At 40.9% G+C, this 27,397-nt stretch overlaps 1 protein-coding gene across 2 annotated transcripts in view; it reads left to right on the top strand.

Annotated features, from left to right (window-relative positions):
• Window positions 1-24,781, top strand: part of esama (endothelial cell adhesion molecule a) — a 60,171-nt gene extending 35,390 nt beyond the window's left edge. For both annotated transcript variants that reach the window (XM_075486512.1, XM_075486513.1), the window contains exons 2-7: window positions 17,374-17,525; window positions 20,004-20,205; window positions 20,331-20,486; window positions 20,929-21,051; window positions 21,239-21,377; window positions 22,009-24,781. In XM_075486512.1, the coding sequence (XP_075342627.1) occupies window positions 17,374-17,525; window positions 20,004-20,205; window positions 20,331-20,486; window positions 20,929-21,051; window positions 21,239-21,377; window positions 22,009-22,546 (1,310 nt within the window). In that variant the 3' untranslated portion in view covers window positions 22,547-24,781. The remainder of the gene's footprint in view (window positions 1-17,373; window positions 17,526-20,003; window positions 20,206-20,330; window positions 20,487-20,928; window positions 21,052-21,238; window positions 21,378-22,008) is intronic.
• Window positions 24,782-27,397: the final 2,616 nt, after the last annotated feature.

Here is a 27,397-nt window from a genome sequence, read left to right as displayed (position 1 = left end):
TACTTTCATGTCTGTGGGCATCTTCAGATCGCCAGGGGTCATCCACTTACTTGTTTGGTTTTCTTCTCATAATTGGCACAGAGCCTAAGGGCCAGGCAAGGCCACAAAATTATTGAAGCTTATCAGATCTCACTGTGACAGTCTTCGGTTAATAAGGGAGACTTTCCGCTCCTGCTAGTAATTATATTCTTCCTCCCTTGAGCTTAGAAAAGAAAGAGGAAAGGAAAATGTCATTTGCTAGCCGCATGTTCTTGCATGTACTTTATGCACCTTCAAGTCTTGTGGCACGTGTCTGGGTGGCAGGTGGAAAATAGAAGAGGTTGTTGAAGCATTTTCACTCGACTTTTTCTTGATTTACAATGAACTGTACTTTAAATGCAAAGACATCTTTCAAATGAATATGTCACATGGCACTTTTCTAATTTGCTAAAGCCCGAGTGGTTTCTCAGGAGTTACAATAAGAGTTCATGTATTAATTGAACTGTCAGTCCCGTACAGCAGATGTACAACGAGTTTACACGATCCTCGAAGAAAAATGATTCTGTCCGTCACATCACAACCAACCTTTACAATCAGATAATGCAGTCGGGTGTTGAATTACTCGCATCTGTCGCCTTAACCGGAGTTAGACCAGCTTTAGGTGTTTGGGTATGCTCCACAGTTCCCATCCTGGACTTTGACCCAGAGATAACAGAAGACACTGGTTACTACTAAAAATAACCTCAAAGGATAATGTGCATCTGTTTATAAAAATAATAATGGATCATTTTCAGTTCTTTTGCTTTTTGATCTATAATGTCAGCTGGAAGAGGCCCAATACTAATAAGTCATATGTACTATGTAAATGTCACCATTTAGACAGTTTATATCTATTCAGCGTACTTTTGACTCTGTATACATCAATTGGTTTTTGATTTGCAAACTCTCACTTGCCCTTGATATGATGTCAATCACAGAATAAATACAATCCGGCCATTGTGATTCATGGTAAAAACATTTTTTGAATATATATATATATATATATATATATATAGTTGAGTATATCAAGACTTTTTAAATCATAATACAAATACATGGTTAGTGGTTGAAAGCTCTGGAAGTTTGAATGAAATGTGAGTTCAACGTTGATCTCAAACCCTTAAGTTCCACCATGACATTTTCTATGTTCAGTAATGCCTGCTGAGTTATTTCACATTCATATTCCAGACCTCATTCAACATCCTCTGTGTATCAGGAATGTAACAAAGCACCGAGTAAATACTGCAAGAGCTTTTCTTTAAATTTAGCACAGAGCAAATAATTGTTTATTCTTGGAACAATGAAGTTATTGTGCTGTTGCAGTTAAGTATGGATGGTCTCAGCCTTCTCTCCTTTGTGAAATGTTAGCTCATAGCATTTACCACCCATGAGTAAAGGGCAGTGATTCGTCATTTAAATGCGGGAGTCATAAGCCTGTGAAGTGTGTCCGACAGAGGCTGTTGGTGCCTCAGAAAGAGCCACTTCCTGTCTGACCTCGACTACTGGACTTCACTTTAACGTGGCTTACCAAGACAAACAGGCTAATCCTGGAATAAAGCGCTATCAGGGCATCCAGCTTTTTCCTCTCGGCCATCATCCACACAAGGCAGAGGAAGTGTGTGTGTGTGTGTTTTGGTCTGCACAGAAGAGACACACGAACAACGGCCACGCAGATGCAAGAAGGAAAAAAATACAAACCAACCAATCAGATACATCCACACTGATGTATTAACCAATGGGCACTTAAAGGGGTGAGTCTGGGGTACAGTTGGATGGCTTCAAACCAAACACTCTTCCAGGTTTGAATGAAAAGTACCCTGCCCCAAAATACAGCCATGTGGTAGGACTTGGATTGACCCACTAAAGTCTTTTAAATTCAAAGTGAAAATAAGAAAATAACAACCAATAAACACGTTCAAAATCCTACAAATGTTGAAGGAGTTATACCTCTTTGTACTTTTTCCTCCCCTCTCCACCCTTTTTTGGAGTTTAGTGAAGTTGTGAAACTCTTCGGGGACAATGACAAAAGCCCCGTCTGGAAATATCATCAGTCTCACTTTTAGGAGTCAGACCTCAAAACTTTCCTTCGCGATAAAGTTTTACCTTATTTTTTATCAGCTCTGCAGATCTAAAAGCTGCTCCACATGACTGGCCGTATGTTAATTTGTGGGGTGGTTGGCCTGTTGTCTTGTTGTTCGCGGAAGAATTCACAAACCTTCAGTCTATACCAAACATGAGGGCGAGATGAATGCAGTGATTAAAGCACTTTCTGCAAATCTCTGATATTTTTTAAAGCTACATCTATATGTGAACTCTTTCATGCACCACAATAACTTGCCGACAGATTCGTGTCCTTTTTAATCGTGGTCAATGCAACATTATTAACCCTAACCCTAGGGTAACCCTAACCCTAAGCACCTTTTGATTATTACATTGACAATACTGCAACTCCATAAATGTCAGTCCTATTTAATGATGGCTACATTTACACACACTGCACAACTGCTGTCATGTCATTAGTTATTCATAGCTGTTGAGTATTCTTAGCACAGACACAGTCAATGAGAACAGGTCCTCACTTTCCTCAGAGACATCTACCTTAAGAGATAAACCAGTATTGAGTCTACACACAACAGACAACTTAGCAAAGAACCAATTTCAAATTTTATCTTTAGGCGCTTTGTTACTAGCAGCCTGTCACAAAGACTCATCATTTGTTCCCATTTCTTTTGTTGCATGTACAAAAAATGGCTACGTTTGACAGACATAAAATAGTATTTTTTTTTTTTTTGCACCAACAAGGTGATCCCAAACAGCTATTAGTTGGAAACTTGTCTCATATCTCAGCATGGTGTGCTGTGTGTCTTGAAAACATTTGAGGAAACTGAACAAGTGGAGGGCAAAGGAAGAAGTGTCAGGCCTAAAAAAATGAACTATCTACAGCAGATCAACAGTATCTGAAATCCAGGAAAGACCTGACACAGGACCTGAGAGATGCATCTGGATCTTCAGCTGATCCATCTACTCTTGGCCCAAGCCTCATCAGAAATGGGCTCCATGGAAGGGTGGCTGTCAAGAAGCCGTTCTTAAGGAAGGGAAACAGGGAGAAAAGGCTGAGCTATGCCAAATGACACGAGAAGTGGACTGAAAATCAGTGGCAACAGGTCTGATGGAGGGATGAATCCTCCCCAGAGCCCGGAGCTCAACACTATTGAAGCAGTGTGGCATCATGTTGATGGAGAACGGAACAAAAGGCAGCCGACGTCCAAAGAAGATCTTTGGGATGTCCTTCAAGAAGCCTGGAGAACTATTCCTGAAGACTGCTTAAAGAAATGACAGAAAGTTTGTTGAAGTGAAGAGTGAAGTTGCTCATAAAAAATATTGACTTTCAGTTATAATTGTACAAATTCATACATTCATGTTTGGATAAATTACTGCACCTATTTGTTTTTCTGCTGGCAACATATCATGTTCTGCATTTAATGTTTCTGTCTAGTCTTTAGTTTTGCCATGTTATGTCACTTTTTTCCTCAGTCTTTCGCCTGCCCTGCCATCAGCTTCTCTCCCTTCACCTGTGTTCATTATCATCAGCTGCACTCACTCACCAATCACCCTCCACAGTATTTAGGACACATTTACACGTGGCCGGGTATTTAGAGAAACGAACATTTCCCCCCCTCCGTTTTCAATAATAACATCGTGCACACAACATTGTTTTCAAAAAACTTGTCATTTACATCAACCCGCATAAATACGCCGTCAAGCGCCATAATAACTATGCCAAACCTATTGGCGGCAGTGTAGGGAAAGGAATAAAGCCATGCAAGCCAATAAAAATCCTCAGAATCGACACCAACAACGCGAGCAAATATCACAACAAAACTGAAGGCAATAAGAGGGAAATATAGTCAGTCAGTGGATACTGGACACAGGAGCGGCCACGGAAGAGTGGTGCTCCTCTATTTTGAACTGTGCGAGCAGGTTTGGGGTGGCAAATGCAATAAGGCCAGAATCGTAAAAATTAGTAGAACTTTAACATCATCCATGATGATCCTGATCAGTAGCCAAACAAACTGTAAACATAAGGCGCTCGCATGACGTTAAGCATTTTCTGGCGCATAATGTGACGTTTAAGAACCTAAAACGCTGTTGCTCCCAGTTGACATGGCAACACATAACCGGCGTTATCAGAAATCTCCACTTTGGCCGGAGGTTTTAGAAATAATCGTTTTCTGTGATTAAAAACGGGGTTTTGGTGTAAATGAGAGGCCAAACCGCAGGAAAATATCTGCGTCTTCCTATCGTGTAAACGGGGCCTTAGTCTCCCGGTTTGTTCGTGCTCATTTTCAGATCCTCACCGTCACTTATGTTTTTCAATCAGGTTTATCCTTGTCGCCGACATTCATGTTAAAGTCGAGTTGTCAAAGTCAGATTTGCTACTGTCACCGATGTTCTCAGTCAGGTTTTTGTCTATTCTTTAGGTTTTGTTTTGCAGGTTTAGGTTTGTTTTAATTCCGGCCTAGCCGTGCTTTTTGTTACAGTTCTTTGGAATGAATCAATTTATTTTTTTTTTTTTACTATAAATCTGCATTAGGGTCTTCTCTCCTCCTTTTGCACATTTGACTGTACTGTAGAGTCACATGTTGCACAGCAGGCCACCTTATTGATGAGGCTCAGCTTTCTGAATATTTATAAGACTTTAAGTAAAAAACTGACCCCTTGAGTAAAATCGAAACATTTCAATTGTCCAATATGTACTCTTGTGTAGGCGTTTGCTGCAGGGCACCCAACAGATTTCAGTGACTCTGAAATATATATCTACTAACTTTAGGAGGTAAGGTAGTGAGGTGTTTTTGCTATTGATGAGCTTGGGTTTTTGTCCGCAGTATATGTTTAATTTGAGTTCCTAGTTGAGTCAAGTGGCAATTATTTATTTTTTTAGCAATTTCACCCCTGCCGCAGCTCCCACGATGTCCTCCGTGAGATGGAAGGCAGCTCCAGTTCCCCAAAGCTGTCTCTGGTCTCGCTCTGGGCTCAGCTGGTATCAGAAAGCTGCTCATCACAACGACATATGGCCACTGCTGCACAAGACTGAGAAAAGACAATTGGGAGTGGCGTTCACATTCTTTTTTTTCAGCAGATAGTGTGATCTTTCACAGCACTAATAACCACAGCCTCGTTTCAACTGAAATACAAACATTTTGAAAAAAAACTCAGTTAAACTGAGTTAATTGAGATGTTAAAAAAGTCGTGGAATTGCTTTTTTTAATTGTATTTTAAGTTGGCTAAATATCTTTCACACTTTTATATTTTGACAGGTGTATTAGGTGAAGGACCTATAATCTGGTGCATGAAGATCGATACAACCATAATTCCTCTTCAGTTGGATATTAACTGTACAAATTCCTCTTTTTTTTTTATCCCTTTATTTCTTTAGATTTCCACTGACTGAGAGAAAAGCGTTGTTTTGTTAGCATGAAGACAGAGGCCTGATCATTAACTTTTAGTCATATGGTGATTGTCCGATTATATTGCAAAGCTCTGCAAGTTAACGTACTTGCAAAGTCATCGTTAACATGCTTTTGTTTGATAGATTTAGTGGTTATTATGTTCACTACAGCGTCTTAAATTCAGTGTGTTTGCATGCAAACCTTTTTCTAATCTCTATAAACACAGTAGAGTTTAGGCTGCTGGGAACATTGTTGGTGTTGCAGGTATTTAATCATCAAACCACTCCTGAAAGGGAATTTAAACACCTTTAAGAAATTACATGGGAACTCATTCCATATTGTAACACAAAGACAATAGACGGGTGCATGTTGGGGTTTTAAAAAATGATTCAGAGTTAAGCCACGACGGTATATTGCATTTTACTAAACTTTACAACTCTGAAGGCAATGTTGTTTTTTTGTTCTTATTTTGTCAATATGGACCCTTGTGTCTTGAATAAAGGTTAGTGATGTTGATGAGGACGAGTCAAGGCAGGAGAATCAAACCTTACACTTTATATTGACCCAGAAACCCTGCCAACATCCGCCAACATTGGGCACCAGTTAAACACACTCACAGGTCGTGTCGTACACTCCCATAATGATAACTGCAGTATGTGATGAAGGTTGGACTGTTTTGCCGGTAGACAAAGTGAAATGTGTTGATCCCAGCGAGCGTTAGCTGCGAGTAGCTGACCTGGCTGGAGTCGATCTGCAAATTAACATTAAACTGTAGCTGCAGAATTGTGAAGTGGTTGACATTCTTTCGCCTGACTCAAGCGGCCTTAAGCGGTGACAGCCGTGGTCCTCTATTGAGCTAGTTAAAAGAAACTGTGATTATTCGTGCAGATGACACATAAACAGCAATGAAGTTCCCCTATTGGAGCACAACGTAAACTGCGTACAGTATGTAGATATTTTGTTCAATGTCACACACTGTGCAAGGACAAAGGAAGAGCGCACATCTACAGTTCACTCTTTAATTAGCAGTCAGAGGACAGACAGCGAATAAGTATTCCCGATGCGTCCCAAGACGCATTTGCAGCTGCCGAGGGAGACGGAGAGAGTCCAACGCTGAAGATGTGCGTCGCAGGTAGAATGACAGACCCAAAGATAAGAACACACTCGCTGACTTATCCAGACGCACACACCGCTGACCCACCTGGCCTCACACTATCTCTGTTACCCCAATTAAGCAGCTGTTTCCCTCCTCCTCTCACCCTCCTCCCTCAGCGTATCCAGCTGATGAGGAGCTGGTAGGTTTGCAGCTCGATGGCAGATGACGCATGCCTCTCCACAGCAGTCCCACTGCTGTGTCTCTGCTTTAATTATCCTGCGAGGGACTGCACTCACACTCTTATCAGATGATGAGCTCTGCCTCCTTCCCTGGCCCTGAGCACTCTGTGTGCATGAGAAGCTCTATGTCTGAGTGTACTACTTCTGTCTTTGCGAGGCTCAGAGTTATAGCTTAACTTGTTTCAATTCTCACTTCTTTTTTTTTTTTTGCTTGGAAGAGTAATGCAGGCATAACCGCTGTTAGTCTGGGAATGTCGATTCGCCGCTGGGCCCCAGGTGTTGCTATCTGGTAACAATCTGTAAAATGTGGAAACCTGCGCGTTTTAATTTTTCTCTAAGCTGGAATTTACATTTGATTTTCCTCTTCAACTGATCTTATTATCTATTATTATCTCAAGTTGAAATACTTTAGTTGAGATTATTGGTCTGTGCCACTGGGTCTGTCTTTTTTCATCTATTATTCATGATGCATTTGTTCTCTCTGTGTTTAAAATGTGCTGCTAATGTTGCACTTGGAAAAAAAAAAAAAAAAAAAAAAGCAGACTCTGGATCCCAGTGAAACACTCCGCTTAAATCCGATGTAAAATCTCATATCTTCTGTCTCCGCAGGAAAAGATTAAACCAGGCAGAATTATGCATGTCACTGCATAAAAATGCTCTTCATCGTAAATCTTTGAACCTCGCGAAAACAACTGAATCTTGTCGGTTGTTTCTGGAAGTCAGCGTTTTGTTTTTTTTCTTTTCTTTTTAAGATGAGTAATGTGTAACGACAGGCAGTGCTTGTTTGTTAGTTTGTTCTAAGTGTAAGCCATTAAATATTCATACGGGCAGAGTTTTACATGTGTAAAAGCTGTGAATTTGTGTGACTGAATAATTCAGCACAGCATATAAAGGAGCTGAAGGGAGAAGCACTGTTGTATAGTTGACCTTGTGAGTGATTGGAAATGTGTTGGCTTTTATATGAGACAAATGTGCAGACTTCACATTCCTGTTGTAAACCTGGTGGGAGGGACACTTCAGAGTTTGCGGACTGTATGTCTGGTCCTCGAGCTTTGATAACTGTGTGTCTGTTGATGATTCTGTTGGCTCGTGGCTGCTGCGTTTCTTTTCTAAGCATTACTTTGTATTTTCAAATCCTCACCAAGGACATCTATATGCATTTGTCCGAAACTTCTCGAACTATTTTCTGAGAGCATTTAGTTCCGCTGCTGTCTGGATGCTAGTCGAGTTTAGCTGTGAACATCTGAGGGATAGACGATGCACTCGCGATTTTTAAGTGTGCGGTGGTTCATCCCGTGCTCTTGCTTCATTGGGTGATTTAAGTGGCCTTTTGTTGGTGACCTTTTGGTCTGTTGCTGCACTTCATGCTTGTTTCCCTCCATTTCCTTTAGATTTGTAGGTCTTAAAGCGATACTACGGAATTTTCGACATTGGACCTCATTTCCGAGTCAACCAGAGTGTAAGAAATGTGTACAGATGTTTTTTTTTTTTTTTTTTTTTAATTCCATGCAGCCCTTGTGAAACCACTGGTCGCTGTTGCTAAGGTAGCGCAAGTGATCCACTTGTAGTAGCCTGCCACAAGAAAACAGTCTTGCCCAATTCAATAAACACTCAAAGCACATCAATTATTATGTCAGGCAGTGGATGTAAAGGTTTGTGGTGATAGAGTAATGTTTGAAATAAAACTGACCTTGCATTACATGGATTTTTATCATATGAGGGACTAGTTTATAGTGGTCAGCGGAATTTTACCTTACTCTCGGCAGTTGTGATATAACTAACTCAGCTGCTAGTTCCAAGCTAGTTCTACATCTGCTGAGTTTGGATCGAGCGAGTTTGCTGCGAGCGGATTATAAACCAACAACGTGGCAACATGGTAAACCAGTGTGCCTTTGCTAATTGCAACAATAGAGCCCATAGATGGGTTCCGAAAAGTTTCCATTATTTTCCAATAAAAGATCCGAAAGAACAAAACTCTATCTCCTAGCTGCAGGATTAGACGTACAAACTCCGATGGAGACGCTGCGTATCCGGGTCATATTATTATAAGTGCACATTATAATAGTTACACTGTGGACTATTAGTTATTATAGCTTACACGGTACGTCTTTTCATTCAACCAATAGATAACAAATCTCAACAAAATTTTGTTTTGGTAACTTACCGCAATGACAACTGGCCATTAGGTCCAGCAGGTCTGGGTCGTTTTTTCCAGTTTATCTTATCGACTGAGAAGAATGTTTCTAGCACTCCGCGGTTGAGATGTGGTAAGAAGTCCTGGTGCTCCGTTATGCACACATCTCGAGATGTGCTATGGCCAGACAAATCTAGACTATGGAACGATTTATCAAGCTCCAGCTCTTCCATCTGTGGGATAACTAAGTCCCACTCTCAGCAGCAAAAGCATTATTCCTCCGTCTCCATTGCTTTGCAATTTCGGCACCGACACCACCAATCCCCGGTTATTCTAGCTGCGGCTGTCTCTACAGACGCGCTCTCTCGTTCGGCCCTCTCTCGTTCCATCTCTCTCAACTCTTCCTCAGTATATTCCGGCTCGTACAGGTATGCTTCATTGGAAAAATTAAATGGCTCGTCCTCGTCATCAAAAGCACCGAACATTGCCATTCTTTGATCAAGTTTTTGTATGCTCAAGTAGTTGTGACAGCATCATTCTTCACTAAACAAACTATTGGCAGCGAGAGCCGGTAAGATTGGTGCTAGATATTAGTCCGCGGCTGCCAAACTTTCAAACCAGGAAGCACGAATGGCTGCGGTTGATAAAATATAATTGTAAGGTTGGTTTTACTCCCTAAATCTCTCTATCAACGTAGATATTTGCATCGATAGCCTGGCAAGACAATTGATGTGCTTTGAGTGTTTATTGAATGGGGCAAGACTGTTTTCTTGTGGCAGGCTACCAAAAGTGGATCACTTGCGCTAGCTTAGCAACAGCGACCAGTGGTTTCACAAGGGCTGCATGGAATTAATAAAAAAAAAATAAAAAAATAAAACACATTTCTTACACTCTGGTTGACTCGGAAATGAGGTCCAATGTCAAAAATTCCGGAGTATCGCTTTAAGACTTTAAAGGGGAACGAGACTGCCGAGGCTCTTCATCTTTATTTGAGGTTTTTCTTCGGGAACTTTACTTGGGTTGTGGCACTGCTCTGTACGCCCAGTGGCCTTTTCGCACATGCTCTGCTTTTCTGTATTCCAATGGCAACTGAACACGTTGGTGCTATGTGTGCATTCCACTCAGGGTGCTTTCCCCTAACATTTTAACACAAACCCTACGAGGTTGGACCCAGAAAGATATCTGTATTACTGTATTTCACACAGCACATGTATGAACTGCTACAGTCCAGCTAACAGACAGGCACTTACTGCAGCAGAGGTTCAATTTGACATATCAGCTGTTCAGAGGAATCAGTTTTTAACCTTAAAACTACGTGCTTACGACTCATTATGTAATGCAATGATCTAGGGCTGTAGCGATACACTAATCTCACGATACGATACGATACACAATATTCAGCCAACGATTCGATACGATTCGATACACTTACATCATTTTCTGGGGGGAAAAAAGGGACAGTGTGATTTGACATGAATCGTCGCTGACTGGACTGGTGATCCAACCTTTGAACCGAAAGGACAATACCGCCAGACAAACAGAAACAAACGAACATGTCACAAAACGTGAGCGCTATGCACTTTATACAACATTTTTATGAACTAATTTATCACTGTTTTGTATAATGTGACCCCCTGGCATTGTATTGTATTACCTTAATGTTCTGTGTTTTCACTAACTTTAACGTCTAACTTTTTAATAAAGTTTGCTTTAAAAAAATTTTTTTTAAAAATCAATACTTTATCGGGAAACGAAATATCGATATATATCGCAGTATCGATAAAATTGCTCAGCCCTACAGTGATCTGTGTTACACAAATTCCCGGGTCTAAGGCCTCCCCTGAGAGGCCAGGGGCTGAGATACTGCAGTTCAGGACTATAGTTTTTAGCCCTGCACCACATTGTTTTGCTTTCAGTTGCTTGATACTTTTGTGGGCTTTTAATGGAATCTTTGTGGCCACTTCAACATGACAGCAAACTCATGTATGGCTGTGCAGTTGCAGGGCTCACGTGACTCACCACAACTGTAGGGGGAACCAAAGCACTCTTACAGCAATCTACAGAAATTAGCTGCTGCACAAATCTTTTTAACTCAGGAACAAACCAAATAAATATGAGAGAAGTGTTAAAAATTTTCGTTGAATCTTCTGTAATCTGTCGATCAGTATTTCCACTGCTGTTTTAACACAATTCTGCATGACTGTAGAACAATTCAACCCTAACAAGCATAATACTGTCTAACAACATGTAAAAAATAAACAAATTTTCAGCTACTTTTATCCACTACAACTCTCTCCTTCATCCAACCGTAGCATACTTGGCATGTTAATATGTATTTTACGATGATATTATATGTTGCTGTCAGAAAACTGGAACTCTATAATGACTATTACTATTACAGTATTACAGCCTGCACATTAGGTTCAATCTTACGTGAATGTCAAATATCATGATTGCATTGTAGCTTTTTCTGTGTGTGATGACTACGTGTGAGGGATGAAGACATTTATGTCACAAACATATATAGTGAGGGAAAGGGTTTTTAGGTTGTATTACGGTATGGTTACCAGGATGGTCACTTTTGCATCTTTCTTTCCTTCAAATAAAAACCCTTAGCTGGGTGATAACAGCCTGGAGGAGTTTATTGTCAGAATTACTTTGGACAAAGGACCAGCACCGTATAATGTTAGAAGGAATGGCGTATAATTTAAAGCAAGCATGGAAGACATAACGACATAGCACGTAGTCATTATGTGAACTAAAGTCTGGTGTGAAAAAGGGACCAACAATTCAAACTTTAATCTGTAGAGATTGGGATAAACTGTCCCAGGAGTTGGCATCACGTCTCCACCCAACTCTTCACTTTTGATCTTCAAGATTACATCATCTGTGCTCCCTGTCCTGTCCTCCATTAATTGGTTTATCTCTTCTTTTCATTGCCATTCTTAAGGCGGATGTGGGGTTGATATTTTTCTTCAGCTTTTCATTAAAATCAGAAAAAATAAACAGTTTTCTCAGGAAATTCATATTTTCCATCTGTATCACTCGATCGAGCAGTTTACTCAAAGTGGCTGATAACGCTAAAAGGAAGTGACCGACCCACTCCTCCCATCTTTGTAGCATAAACGACGCAAGTTAAGGTCAGCCCCATCAAAGTCCGTTCAGCCTCCACCTTATCATCAGTAAGACCTGTTAAACGGGCTCCATCTGAAGTGTTTCCTGTAATTAGGTGATTAGCTCATACAGAATCTCAGACACAGTGAACTATCCTCATCTCTGTACAGAAAACGCTTTGATAGACGTTCTGAGACTCAATCTGAAGAATCTGATGACCGTTGGTGGTATGCCGACTCATATCCTGTCCCATCACATGTACTGCACTGACAGTCCTGAACTACATTGTATCATACACGTATTTGACGGCATGTTTTTTGAGACAGCTCGACTAACTTTTACTGTCACCCTCAGGAAAAATTAAAAGGCCTCATTTCATTGTAAGTGACACAGCTTTATGACCCGGTCTTTTCATTGTTTATTGGAAAGTGTTGGTCACATGCAAACATTTCTCTGTAACCAGGCTGGTCAAACAGAACTGGTGTAGATACATGATTCCCAGCAGCTTTAAAAAAAAAAAAAAACAGAACAGCATAATTGTAATAAAATCATCAGAGTCATTACATTGTGTTGGATTTTTAGAATAACAACAGGTTAATCATTTTGCAAATATAAAAACTATGATGCAGCCTAAATATTGAAATTAGATATAATGTAATTGTAGCACCTGTAGCTAATTCGTACAGTCAGTTGTATTAAAATTAATAAACGGAGTTGGATGTGATGGAACCTCTAATTAAATTACTTTTTAGAGTGTTTATTCTTAAAAACAAACATAAAAAACTTTTGTTAGATTTAATAACACACTGTAGTCTGTGTTTGGGCAATCAAGCTAGTTGGCTAGCTAGTCATTACCTATTCAATTCAAGAGTTTATTGTCATTGTCAAAAAAAAGCCAACGAAATTTAGTTTGGAGTACAAACACAGTAGTAGTATATCCAAAGTGCATCAAAGACAAAAGTGACACCAGTGCTTGATTCCCTCCTTCCCCCTACAACTGTTTTTGTGTTAATTGAGCCATTTAAGAGTATATTATTTTACTATTGTGTGTTATAACAACAGTTTAAGTCTTAAAAAATGAATATTCTTAAAAATGTTCCAGAAATTTTTTTTTGGCAAACTGACTGTTAAGAAGTTTCATGTCACCTAACCTTTCACCAAACATCGGAGAAAAAATTGGTTTTCACTCACATAGGCCTGAGTTATATCTTATTAAGTGAAATTTCCACATTATTTCCAGTGAGATCCGTCTCGACCTCATTACTTGCTTCAGTGAACTGGCTCCCATCTGCCTTTCCATCAGTCACCCTAGAATATTTAAAGCCAATCATAATAAAGCCCGCAGAGTGGATTTAACACCTGCCACAGAAGAAGAGATTAAGCCTCAGTGAAATTAAGAATGAAAAGTGAATGTTATGAATGTGATTCCAGTGTCCTTCTTCATTGCTCTATTTATCCCTCCATTTTTCAGCTCCCCCTATATGTATTCCGCTTTCCTGTCGTGTGGTGCACTCTCATTGGAATCAGGGAGGATTTCTGTCAGTAAATCTTCTTAAAGCAGCACTTGGCAAGATTTTTATGGCAAAAAAAAAATACTGCAGGCTGATCGGGCTAAATCATGAAGAGCCATCCACACTAATGAGGAGCTGTGGATTTGGCCCATTTTCTCCCAATATAATGTCGATGTCTGGATTGCTGCTGGGAAGTCTTGTATGCACTCTACATTTGCTGCTTTTTCCTTTTTCACAATAGTGAGTAAGTCCTTTATCTAAAGCAGGACTCAGAAGTGGCATCTTAAGCCTTTCTGACCTTACAAAGACTGTTTAATAGTTTGGAAAATATGGTTATTTTCTAATGTATAAGTGCAAGCTACGATATGTCTTTATCCCCAGCATTTGCAGCAGCAGAAAGTTGTTTTTTTGTCTCTGTCAGGGTTATCTTTCATCTTCATCTCTGTTTGTGATCTTTCTGGGCAGGATTTCAAGGTGAGCCCAGAGGGAGGAAAAGAGCTGGTACAGAAGCCTCAGAACTGTATCTGTTGGCTTCATCGTGCCCTGACTGGGTCAGTTTCCCACAGAGTAGAAATTCATGGACTGCAAGTTTGAGGCCATGGTTTTCTGATGGAAAACAGCAGATTCTAAGTTGGAAATTAGTGTCTGTCCTTAGTGCCGGGGTTACGTTCGCAGTGAGGTTAAAGTTGCTGCGTCATGAGCGATGCCTGTGTTTTGTGGTGATGAGGATGCTAAGTCAGGGAACAAAACTTTGGATTTACTGGTCAATTTATAATCCAACATTTATCCAGGGTAATGAGCTTTGGGTAGTGACGGAAAAGAATGACATTCTGAGTGCAAGCAGGAGAAATCTTTAATCTACATGTGTTGATGCTTCCAGCTTTAGAGATCTCTAGAGCTGTGACTCTTCTGTAGAGGGGTTTCAAAAATCCAGTTGGGTGGCTTGAATCTCTGATCGGAACGCACCCTGGGTGGCTTCCAGTGGGTGTGTTTTTGGGCACATTCTACTGGTAGGAGGCTCAGGGATTAACCAGGAACACATATAGAAAAATATACATATACTGTAGATACCAATCTGTAAAAAGGGGGTTGTAGAATGTTGCTGGGCAGAGGGACATCCGGACTTGCTTGAGCTGCTGCCAGCACAATCCAAGTGTCAGAACACAGAAAGATGGATTTCTTGGTTACGAGTTAAAAATATAAAGTATGGGTAATATAAAGTAAGAGTATGGGCAGCTCCGCTGGGAAAAAAGTATCCTTGGGCACGATACAGAACCCCAAAATTGCTTTTCAATTGACAAAAGCCCTTGATGCCTGTCGTTGCTCCAGCAAATCTTCTGAAGAGCAGTTCGCAAAACAAATCTGGTGTTTGTTTGCGCTTCTCTTCTCTTGTCTTTCATTTCTCCTCCCACGTTTTCAAGGACCTTCTCTTCTTTCACCAATATTCACGCTCTTCTGTTGCTTTGCATATATCTTAATGATTTAATTAGACCTATTAGGAGCAGTGTTCCCAAAGGAGTGTTGCCCACACACTTTCTCTGTCATCACTGTCACTTGTCCACTCCATCCGTTTCTATAGTGACGGTAGAAAATTATACCGGCACGCACCTCCTCTCTGTAGAGATCTCTTTACTTGTTTCTTACAGCTCTGATTTCACCCCGACAAATGAGAATGGCAGAAGCCAGGAAGTGACAGGAAGACATCGGGTTGCATTTTGAAAGCCGAGTCAGAGTGTTTCTACAGGTCAAAAGCCATTCTAATCCAGTCTTAAATTAAATGAAAAATGTATTCATCACGATAAACTTTTTGTAAAACTATTAATTAAAGTCATGCAGATTGAGGTTCAGGGCCACATTAAGGCCAATGATGCCTGTTTGACTTCACTGGTCAGTTGCAGCTTAGCTGGTGGTGCAGCTTGTCCACCAATCACAAGGTTGGCTGTTTCAAGATCCTTTTATGATGACACAATGGCAGGCCAGCTTTATTGTTTGTGTGTAATGACTAAGCAACACGTTGCATAACAAAACGAAGATTAATTTGATTTGTCATTATTCAGTTACAGGTTGCATTCTTAAAATCAAAACTTATTGTCATTTTGTGCTTACTTCCCGAAAAAAGAAAACAATTATTTGACAAGTCAGAAAACAGGAAAAATTGTCATGAATTTAATAGTTTCAAAGCCTGAGAAAAGAAACGCCTCGCTGTGCTGATTTGGCAGCTGATTCATCTGTATCACCTGTCTGATTAAAGCAGAGTAAATAAAAAAAATCAATTTGAATTTTGCAAGCGGGGATTAAACAAGCACCACGCTTTCTACTGGGACTTTGATTGACACTTCACTGTTTCTAGATATGAGATCAGGCCTTGGAGGAGGGTCAGGGCTGCACAAACGTGTGCCGACATGTTACACGTTACAGCGTTTTGCTGCCACTTGGGGACGGCACACGATACGATGGCGCAATCTATGTCAGCAAGCCTGAGGCAACTGTTTTAATACAGAGGACTTCATCACGCACAAGTCATATAAAAGGGCATTAGTAGACCAAGCGTCTTCTTTGTAGTGTCTACCCTGAGCAGATGTAGTGAAGAGGTTCAGCTTTGGCTCTCTTGGGCAAACACTTTCGAACTGAACTTTGCTGTTACGTTTGATTTCATCATTATCGATGCATGGTGAAAGTTTTGTTGGTGACAACTATGGCACTAATACAGTATTACTAATTAGGAAGAGCTACTACCATATTCTATGGTGTGTTACATCAAAGTGGGCTAATGCAGAATGCAGTGCGTTTGTAGCCCATGTGTGGAATGATAAATTATTTAAAAATAGGTACCTCTATGCAGTGTAGAGGATGAGATATTGGCATATGCGTGTGGGTTGTCACCAGCTGGATTTCCACCTTTTTTTGTATTGTGTGTTTTCATGTCAGTCTCACACACAGGAAGTCCCATCAGATTTTGAAAATATGCGTGCACCTGCCACATTTCCGCCTTTCTTGTTTTCTGAAGAATGCGCACTCACTTTTGTACACTCTGTTGGTGATGACAGGCGTGTGAATTATCAAGAATGACTTGTAGAGTTAATTGGCTTCCATGTTTGGCTTGTTAAAAGGAATAAAGTGAGGCGTAGACTGAAAAACACACTTCTAACCTCACCGATCTGCTCTATACCAGATGAGGTGAAAAGGTAACGGACGAGAGGGAGAAAAAGAACGCATAAGGAGCGATTCTGTGAATGATTTAAGAGTGACAGTTTAATTAAACGAATTAAATTTAGCGCCCAAATGCAAAAAAATGTCTGCATGTATTCGTCTTCTTTGCTCCTTTGTCTGTTATTTCTGCTGTGATCGCAGGGATGGGCAGCATAGTAAAAGAGGACTAATAAAAGGATTCAAACCACCTTCATTTATAACTAAGAGGAGGCTTATGCTCTACGAGAAAACCCTCAATTAAAGTAAATGAATCAGTTTTCCTCAGCCTGAATGAATGAGAAGTTTTTCATGAGTAATAAATGTGTTTTGGCTCTATGTTGCCCCCCTCTGGCTAAAAATGCTCACATTGTTTCAGCTCCACATTCAGTCATTATGTCACTTCACAGACTTGGGTAGCCTTAAAAGTGTTTACTATCGTATTTCACAGGACTCCATGTGGTTGGGACATTTCTACATGACATGATAAGCATTTATGTGGTTGCTGTTTCATTTGTGCATGTAATTTTAAATGTGAAACAATTAAAACACGTTTCCTTTTAATTTTTTTCTGTTCCGATAAATTGCAGGACATTAACAGTATTTTTTTTTTCTCCCCATCCAGGCATACGGGCCCAGATCCAGATGCCCGCTACCAGTATGGATGTGATCAAGGGCCAGCTGGTGGTGCTGAGGGCCTCATACACCTCGGACTTTGGCAGTGACATGAGCACCAACGTCGTCGTTTGGAACTTGGTCTCAAACGACACTCAGCTGGTAAGGAACCCGATGATAGGTGCAGTCATTAAGTCAAATTAATACTATAAATATTTTAATTCAAATCTGTCCAGCCGTCAAATCTTAGTTTGCTGTTTGAGGATCTATAATTTGGGATTACAGTTAAAGGTTTTCATGTTCTTATGCCCCTAATCTGGCAAAGCTCTTCCTCAGAAAGATTTTAGCTTAGTTTTTGTCTTTGATTCATTTCTGAGAGCATGTGAAGCGTTTTATGAAGTAGACTTTTTTGCTGTGCATTTGTGTTCTTTCGAAGTTACGAAATGAAGGTAGGACAAATGTGTGCTTTAGATATTTATGAAGTCTTTCATGAGGTAAAGAACGGAATGAAGCTGAGGGGTCGTACGTAAGACAGGCTGAGCAGCTCTGTTTTGGGCTGTGGCTCAGCTTGTTGTACATATCTGCCGTGGTTGGATTATTGAGCTGTGCAAACGGACGAGCCAAAAAGAGGATCGCAATCAAAGAGAAAACGAACAGCCCTCCGGTGTCTGGCTCTACTGTTATTCGCAGCCAAAGTGATGAATGAAAAGAACAGAGTCTCACTATTTTATTGCCACGTTGTCTTCTGAGAGCCTTATGTGTGCGTTTCATTGAAGCGCAGCCACGAGCCTGGTGCACATCCAAGCAGTTAAAGTGAGGACGGCTCATCGCCGCTGGCATGAAACTTATTGAAAGTAGAAAATTGTCCTCCACTCCAGGATATTGCTAACTAGTAAATCTGGCAAGAAGCATTACTGAAGTTGGCTTGCAGGTGTTTTGCGTCACCTAACTTGCTTTCATCCTCCTGAATAAAGTGATATTGACTCAGTCCACTGAAGTTTAATGACGTGGTTGAATCCAGCTTCCTTTAACGTAATCTGAAGCACTATAGTAACCAGTTTTTTTCTGCTTCTTGCTGGTTCAGTCCAACCTTAATACAAGTCTCCAGCGTCTGGTGGTCCATCCCAGATGCCTCTGAGACAGGGGGGGAAATTGTTGCCATCTCTGGACAAAAATGAACACACAGCAAAGTTTTTTGTACCATATAGTCTGAGTCGTTTGTGAGCGGAAACTCTGTATTTTGGTGCTTTACAAAGCTTTCCTGCAGACCATTAGGTTAAATCCGCTATCGATGAATGACGGTTCTTTATGCAGACTTATGTGAGGGATCGGAGATCGTGTCTGTTCAGCTTCAGCTTGCGGCCTGAAAGTCCCCCCCCCGTCCCTGAGTCTGATCCAAAACATGACCATTTTGGAGAGCACACTTATGTTTTGGTCCACAGATTATCTGTAGTTTCGACATATCATAGCAATATGTTGTTGTTAAGTTTGGGAAAGAAGTCTTCTCTTCGGGGAGGGTTTAACTACAGAGACCACATATTGAGTATTCTGATAACCCATCAACCATCGCCCGAATAGAACTTATTATCTGCCGATTGTACATACAGGTCTGTCTCTTCTAAGATAAAATGAGCACCATGTCAGTACCATGTGGACCATTTTTTTATGTTTTGGTAAGAAAAAAAACATGGCGTAAAGTAAATGATAAGTTGTTTTCTTTATTTTTAACCAGTAAAATTGAGTCATTTAGAAATGAAATGTGCTGCAGGTGTGAAATAAAAAAGTTGATAAATGTCAACCTATTAAATTAAGTTGATAGGACAAACCAGAATATCTCGAGTTTGTGCACTGTCTGCAGTGAAATACAGGTTTAAATGCAAGGATCACTGTGTAAAATAGATGTATTTTGGAATGTAGCTGCCATTTCCACCCTGGAAGGTCCCACAGGCCATCGATGTATTAAAACACTGAAGAGGCAGCCTGGTGCTACTAGCACTGAAACGTTGAAGTGTGACCTCTGGAGGCCCTTCACTGTTAAATCCAGATTTATACAGAGGAAGCACCCCTCTGCTTTTTGCCCTTTTATGATACGTATGCTGTATGTGTGACAACTTAACTCTGAATGAGATCATCATTAGCAACTATTGCTATAAGTTAGAGTTCAAAGGTGAGAATTCTTGAAAACAGTTCCGACTCTTATTCTCACAGAATCATGGCATGTTATGAAACTCCAACCTTACACAAGTGACACAGAACATCTTTTTAACTCCAGGCTTATAGAAATGGATAAAAAAAAAGGGCAGTAGATGACTGTGCGAGAAGACTTTTCCAGCAGAAACAAATTGAGTTCATGTACCTCTGCAATGCATTTCACATGCATTTGGGAAATGCCAAACATCCTCTGGGCCAGAAATGTTGGGATTATAAATCCCTCTGATTCTTTTGACCCAGGATAACAGCCAAGCAATCATATTGACACGGATGTCTATAAAACTGCTTCCTCCGTCGTGCTCGGATGTGGGCGAGTGCTCGTTCTGAAGCTGGGCTTGCCTCTGTGCAACTGGAGAAAACCAAAAAATGTTTATCTCAAGCGTCCTGAATTCTCGGCTGACTTTCCCTGACCTCTGTCCTCCTATCCAGATTATATCCTACAACAAAGGATCCACGAGCGTGAGCAGCCCGCAGTTTGATGGCCGCGTCGGTTTCTTCGCTAGCATGCCCTCCCAGGATGTGTCGTTGTACATCAACAACACCCAGGAGTCGGACTCGGGGCGCTACCTCTGCCAGGTCCTCGTTCCCAATAAGCCTGGTGTGACTGCTCAGCTCAGTCTGAATGTGAAGGGTGAGCTAAACAACAGTTTGCTTTGCCTTGTGTCACAGCTGTACTAATCACATTGACTATGGAGGAGGCATTCTGTTGTAAAAGCTAACGTTTCACAATACTCACATACTGTGTTTTGCTTGCAGTCCCTCCTGCTGTTCCTAAGTGCTCTCTGTCAGGGAAGCCGGTGCTTAAAGGAAATGTGACGCTGAGCTGCCATTCCAGCAGTGGGAAACCCATCCCCATGTACAAGTGGAGGAAAACCAGCCCCAGCTCTGAGGTCTTCTTCTCACCCATGGCCAGTGAGTGGAGTTACTTAAATAATCTCAATCAATCTTATTGTCTCTTCAAAAAAAAGTTCCATTTCCAATTCAGCATCAGTCAAAGCTTGGCTGGGCCATTTAACAAGACTGCAACAGGCTACAAAACTTATTTTGTGACATCTTTAAGGCTCTGTAGATTTCATGTGTACTTTACAAATAGGATGCACGCTGTCCCTTCTGGTTATTCTCTCTTGTTGCCAGATTAATTTCTCAAGTCCAGCTCAAAGACCGAAATGGGAACCGCGGAGCATGTGCTAAACACCTTGGGCAGTTTGAGTCCAGTTGAACGCATACTTTCTCAGTAGCAATGCTCATAACTGCCATTTGAGACATTTAGTTAACAGCATTGACGTAAGAGCCGACATCCAAAGATGAATTCCGATCCTCAGAGTTGAAAACCGTAGCCATCCTGTTGTTTCAGATGAGAAGACCGGCGCTCTGAAGCTGAGCAACCTGAGCAGCAACATGTCCGGGAAGTACGTGTGCACGGCCAGCAACTCAGCCGGCGCAGAAACCTGCGTCATCAACCTGGATATCGTCAGCTGTACGTAACACACGGCAACATTCGTGATGAAATGGACTTTGTGTAAAACTGAGGAATGTTTTTAATCAAAATGCCGTTTCTTGTTTATTTGTGTACAACAGAAAATTCATCCCCAGATCCAGCTATGTTGTGTGGAATTTTTTTTTTTTTTGGTGACATGTGATCAGTGTGTGCTCCATTCTTCCAGCTAGTAAAGTGGGAATGATCGTTGGCGCAACGGTGGGGTCGGTGCTGGGCTTCATCTTCCTCCTCTTCGTCTGCCTGGCTTTCCTGGTGCTTTTCAAGAGGCGGAGGTACCACGAGGACGACATGGCCAACGAAATCAAGTGAGTTCATGTGGCAGAACTGATGTTAAAACATCTGAAGAGTTTTCCATGAACTGACTGAGAGAATTGCTCCATGCTTCCTCACTGTAAAGGTGAAACTCAGATGTTTATTATGGAGCACCAAGGTTCATAGGAGGCTGTATTCCCTCACTCACCATTGCACTTTGTACTCTCTGGTTAACTGCTCATCATTACCCATACAGACTATTGCATTGCTATAATTTGATTTACAATTCCATGCTTGGTTTGCTGCCAACATATTTGTCTTCCTAAATGTCACACAGACAGGGCAGTCGTAACCTTTGCTCGTTTCTTTCCTTCAGTGTTCCCTCGGATCGTACAGAGCTCGGCAAAGAGGCATTTTCTTATTCTGCTGCATTGACTTTAGTACTTTTCGCTTTTATTTAGATGTTGTACGCACTGTACAGATCATTAAGTTTGTTTGTAACCAATTTATTAATTTGTATGTTTGTTTGAAACCGGTCTCTCTTCAGAATGAGACTGCATGTCTCAATGAGATTGCCTGTATGAATAAAGGTTAAATAGATGTCAATACCGTACCTTCATATGAAGGCCTTTTGTGGAGTCTAGTGAAATTAACATCATTTCCTCATGTCCTCCTCACCTCCAGAGAGGACGCTCAGGCTCCCAAACGAGTGTCCTGGGCAAAGAGCGGCATGGGCTCCGATGTCATCTCCAAGAACGGCACTCTGTCCTCCATCGCCTCCAGTCCGCACCACAAAGACCCCACACACCACCATAGCAACCACCACCACCACCTGCAGCAGTACCCCCAGCATCCCGCCTCAGACACCGCCTCCATCATCACCGCCACGGGCAGCACAGCCGGCTACAGACCCTCCCGCCACCACGGCGCGTCCACCCCCACCCACTACAGCTACAACAACAGCGCCACGCTGCCGCGCGAGCAGCCCGTCTCCTCCGAGGCCACCACCAACGGGAGCTCCCTGCCGGTGCAGGAGCGCTACACCCAGCTACCCCAGGCCCAGGCGCTGCCACAGTCCTACAGCCAGCCTCAGATGCAGCTCCAGGTCGCTCCCCTTCCACCGCCGCTGCCCACCTCCACCATCACAGCCTCCAACATAAGCCGCATGGGTGGGGTGCCCATAATGGTGCCTGCACAGAACCAGGCGGGCTCTCTGGTGTAACGTCGCCTCGAGCTGATGTGGAGAGTTAAAATGGCGTGTTTGACTTTCACAGTCAGCTGCTGGTGTTTTTTTTCTTTTAAAGGGAACGCTTTGTTTCATTAGTATTTAGCAAAGAAGTACAGACGATGAAAAAGGTCACCTGCTGTTAGATACTTTCAAGTCCACAGGCTGTCATGGCGAGAATCTCAGACCTGCTGTTTACTTGCTTTGAATATACTTTATTAAAGTCTCTATATTCCCATTTCACTGTATATGTTGCAGATTTCAGTATGTATAGATATGATTTTCATACATCTGTCCACTATGTTCTTTTTCATATTATAATCATCAATGTTATTATATCCTCGAAAGTTTTTTCTTCTCGCCTTTCTCACAAAAACTGGATTAATGTTTGAGTTCTTTTAAAAAAAAAATATTTGTATTTATTCGCAAGTCTCTCAGATGAATACACAGATGAAATGAGAGGAGGGTGATGGCAGGCCGCTTTATCCGTCCATCGTTTTTTACTTAAAAAAAAAAAAAAACTACCTGAAGCAGAACTCGTCAAGACCCAAACAGGTTTAAGCACATGTTTGTAGTACTGTTCAGAGTGGGGAATGTCTCTCAAAGATTGTAACGATAATTGTGTCGATGAGTGTATTTCTGCAGCAGTCGTACGAGAGCACAGAGAAGACAGTGTAATGTTTGCCTACGATTAAGTCCGGCCCCTCAGAATATCATAATCCTCTGGAGTGGGTGGGTTGGGGTTTGGTCTTTACTTCGCTTTTTTCATTTTGTAAAATGCTCTTAGACTATTCTTCAAACATGGATTAGCAAAAGCTTCTTATGATATTGAGCACTATTCAGAACTGCACTGTGGTAACTTTACTAATATAGATTTCCAGTTGCCTGCAGCATCGAAATTGTAAATAAGATATTTATTGGGTGTTAAATGTGTTACAGACAGCCTGTGTGGATCGTACTGTATGATGCAGGTGACGTGTTTGCCTGCATCACTGGATACCGACCAAAGAAATGCGTTCTGTGTCAGATCTTTCAACACACTCCCTCCGTATGTTTGAGCTTGTTTCCAAGAGTAGAGAAAAGAAATTAGGTCCATGTGACGTTTTTGATGAAGACCTTTTGGACAAACCTTTTACTGTTTGACTGACAGATACATTGTGTGGAAATTGGAACAACAACTGCAACAAAAGGCTGATTCAGTTCTATCTGATAAAGAAAAAGCCTCAAGATCGCTGTTTTTTTTTTTCTTTTTAACCATTTTATGTGTATGAGAAAAGCTCTCCTTAGATTTTAGAGAATACATTTGTCAATTTACAGCAATGTTTTAATGTATATGTGTTGGTTTCATGTCAGTAAACTAGACAAATGCTGGAAATTGGCTCAAAGACAGTTTTCCATTCCTTAAAAAGGAGAAATATGAATGAAAAACTCCTGTCGACTCACTTCTGTAAGAACGGAACCAGACGGCCGCACGCTTGGTTATCTTTTACACCGAATTAAATATCAAAGTATTATTTTTAATCGTTGCGGTTGTTTTTTTTCTTTTTACTTCTTAAGATTTTTTTCCACCACTTCTAAGATTTACAAACACTTGTGATGATTGAATTTAATATTCAGATTTGGAAAAAAAAAAAGAGAGAGAGAGAAGAAAACAACTTCTGCTGTATTGTCGATACACTGGATTATACGTTTGCTGTGTGCACCAAAAGCGATAACATTCGATGGCGACTGCTCTGCAAAGCAAAATGCGGTTGCACTGTGAAGCTTTGATGGTTTTTTAAGAGCATCTGCGAGATGCTAATGCAAATTGGAAAGAACCGACAAGAGAAATTGGCGGCCGAGTTGAAAGCATTTTGATAACTAGGATTTATTAGAATCGACATTGTTTTAAAGTGTGAATGGGTCAATTAAAAGTGTACATTATCAATATTAAAAACGTATGCAAGACAAGCCTTTATTTTTATACAGCACTGTATACGAGCACATGAACAGAATTTCCTAATAAAGTAATAAGTCTTTTACGAACTAAAGAAGTGCTCTCTGTCACACTGAGTTATAAACCGGGATGGATTCTATAACTTCTGTGGACAAACTGGCGGCCAAACGTGTTCTTATTTGTACAGATGGCCTAAACTGTGGACATTAATGTACAGTGTGCACTTGTATCCCCCATATTTATGTTAATCGAAAATGCCTTGTATGATATTTTTAATTAAAATACAAATGAACATATGTCTGCAAGTTTGTTTTATTGTTTTTTTGGGTCAAGGGGTGGTTGTTGGTTTACAAAATGCACATATGTTGTAATGTTCCCTTTCTGCAGCCAGGGAAGGATAACTGTACAGCAAAAAACCCAGAGGTCCAAACTGGGAGGAGACACCGGGACAGAGGTTTGATTTGAAATGGCCGACATTTACGGTTGTAAAGTCAATCGAATCGAATCGAATTGTTTTAATTAAGAGGAAAAAACAAAATCATCGTGAAAAAAGATGTTAAAAAGAAAAACCCATTACACTGAGTAGTACCCTGATGCAAGAGAGGCGCAAGCCTGCAGAAACTCATGCGTTTGCACATTGCTGCCTTTGTAATTACACACAGTTTAGGTCATCTGGCCCCCGTGTGTTACCGAATGTGATCCGTCACAGAAGAGGGGAAAATATCACAGAAAAGAAAATTTGGTTCCCTGAGTAACATGCCAGAATCAACTGGCAGGTGCGACGCTTTTCGAATAGGCAAAGCAGTGCACAGTCTGATCAAAAGTGTCATTAAATCAAGCCTTCGGGAAGATTTAGGTAAATAAGCTGATTATATTATACTGTATTTTGAAACAGAGGTCACTTTTCTGATGCATTTCTCTCTTTACACGTAATGTAGCAAAAGCGCAGTCTTTGTTCCAGATTCACACCACTAGATGGCAGCTAAGTAGCTCCGTTTGTGAAGACGGAGGAGACAGTGGGTGATCAGCCTCAATGTAAGACCACATTACTTGACCAAGAAGAGTTCAGACTCTGTCACGAACATGTATCCAGTGCAATAGACATTCACACCACAGATTCATACGGTGAATAGTTGAACTTTTGCAGGATATAACATCTGGTGACTGATGATTATTCACATAAGGAACTACATTGGGGTTTGTCTTCAATTTCAAGCAAACAAACACTGTCATAGGGCACAGCAGAACCTTTTCTCTTGCATTTTTGAACTACATTAGAAGAAACACTGATGTATAAATGATGGGTGCCCTGTATTTAGGGGGAGATCTAATGGTTGATATGGCTTTTGTAATGTAAAATCCTGACTCTGGCTAGTTTTCATTCTTGATAAAATCTACTTGACTGGCAACAAATGGCCTAGGAGAGGAGGGAACCAGACGGAGGGCCTGGATTTCCAGCTTGAGGAGTGTGAGAGGGAAGAGGAAAGACTCCCTCAGTCAGGAGGCATTGTTGAATAATGCTCACTTGATCCCATTTTTTTCAACTCATTTTCTCTAATTGATCAGAGTTGAATAATTCACACGTTCAACCTTAGCAGAAATACTGCTTGTCACAATTCAAGTTTCACTGAGGAGGTGAAGACTGACAGATGATCTCTGAAACTGCTGTAAATGCAAAAAACACAACAAAACACTGATCTGCCACTGAACAAAGGAAAACCTGGAGGACACACACTGAGGTAATTGCAAACAAGCATCAGGTGTGGCAATCGGTAACAGAAACCCAGGTGAGAGACAGAAGCTGTGAAACTCAGGGAAGTGAACAAAAGAACAGGATCTACCAAAATAAAACAGGAAATGATGAGACATGAACTCAAAAACACTAAATGCTACGAAGTGTGACACTGTGTGACTATTAGCTGTGTTTACATGGACTTGTAATTATATTAATCGTTCAGTTAAAAAAAATCTAAAATAGCCTTATATCAGCACCTCAGTAAGATCAGATTGATCCGACCCACCTCAACAACTTTTTAATCAGATGGAACCACTTGGAAGCAAAGCGACATGCTGTACTTAGGACTAAGATGGATGAAGGAAAAAGAGGCAAAACAGTGCTAGAATTTATATAATAGACCAGAGGTCAGTCCAGCTTTGTGCACGTCAAATACTTTTGTTCTGAATAAATTATTTGCAACATGTAAATGCACTCTGTGTTTGCTCAGTTTACCTAATGTTCATCTGAACACCATCATGTTTGAGTCTCTAATCAGAATGATTTCAGTCAGACTGCAGAAATACAATATTTGCCAGTTTAAACTCTTTTAATCTTTATTTAATCCCAAATGGCCATTTCAGTTAATTAAATAATTGACATAGAAAATCAGATAATGATCTTAAGTGAATTGATTGTTCAGTTAGTAAAATAGTAAAACCTGGCATTGCCAAACAAATTTATCACATGAATTCTCAAATGTGCCTTGCTGCTGAGCTTAAAAAAATGCCCGTCATTTTAGAGTTTACTCAAATATAAACTATAAACAAGAGGGGGAAAAAAGTTGTTTGCCCTTTAAAAATGGCCAAATGACCAAAATAACTGCGTGTAAAAATGTTTGCTTGTCTTCGACCTTTTCTGTAAACCAAGATACAATCAGGACTTCTGATTGGTTTCTGGGGAAATCCTGAATTTGTCATTTAGGTCTGGGATCCTTGACCAGTTTGTTTGAGCAGCCAGCTCTCACGTTAGTTGTGAAAGTTGCCCCCAGCACAGGTTGAGGCCCAGAGGAATTGGAAAATCATGCATGTGTGGTTTTGAAAACCCCAAATCCTAAAATATAAAACCTTACTCGTGACACTTTTCAGCACTATGTAAGCTCTGAAGGTGAAGACAAAAAGAAGGCGATGCGCACAAC

Source organism: Odontesthes bonariensis, chromosome 16, assembly GCF_027942865.1.
Source record: "Odontesthes bonariensis isolate fOdoBon6 chromosome 16, fOdoBon6.hap1, whole genome shotgun sequence".
Taxonomy (NCBI): Eukaryota; Metazoa; Chordata; class Actinopteri; order Atheriniformes; family Atherinopsidae; genus Odontesthes; species Odontesthes bonariensis.
This window is presented reverse-complemented; position numbering and strand designations above follow the sequence as displayed.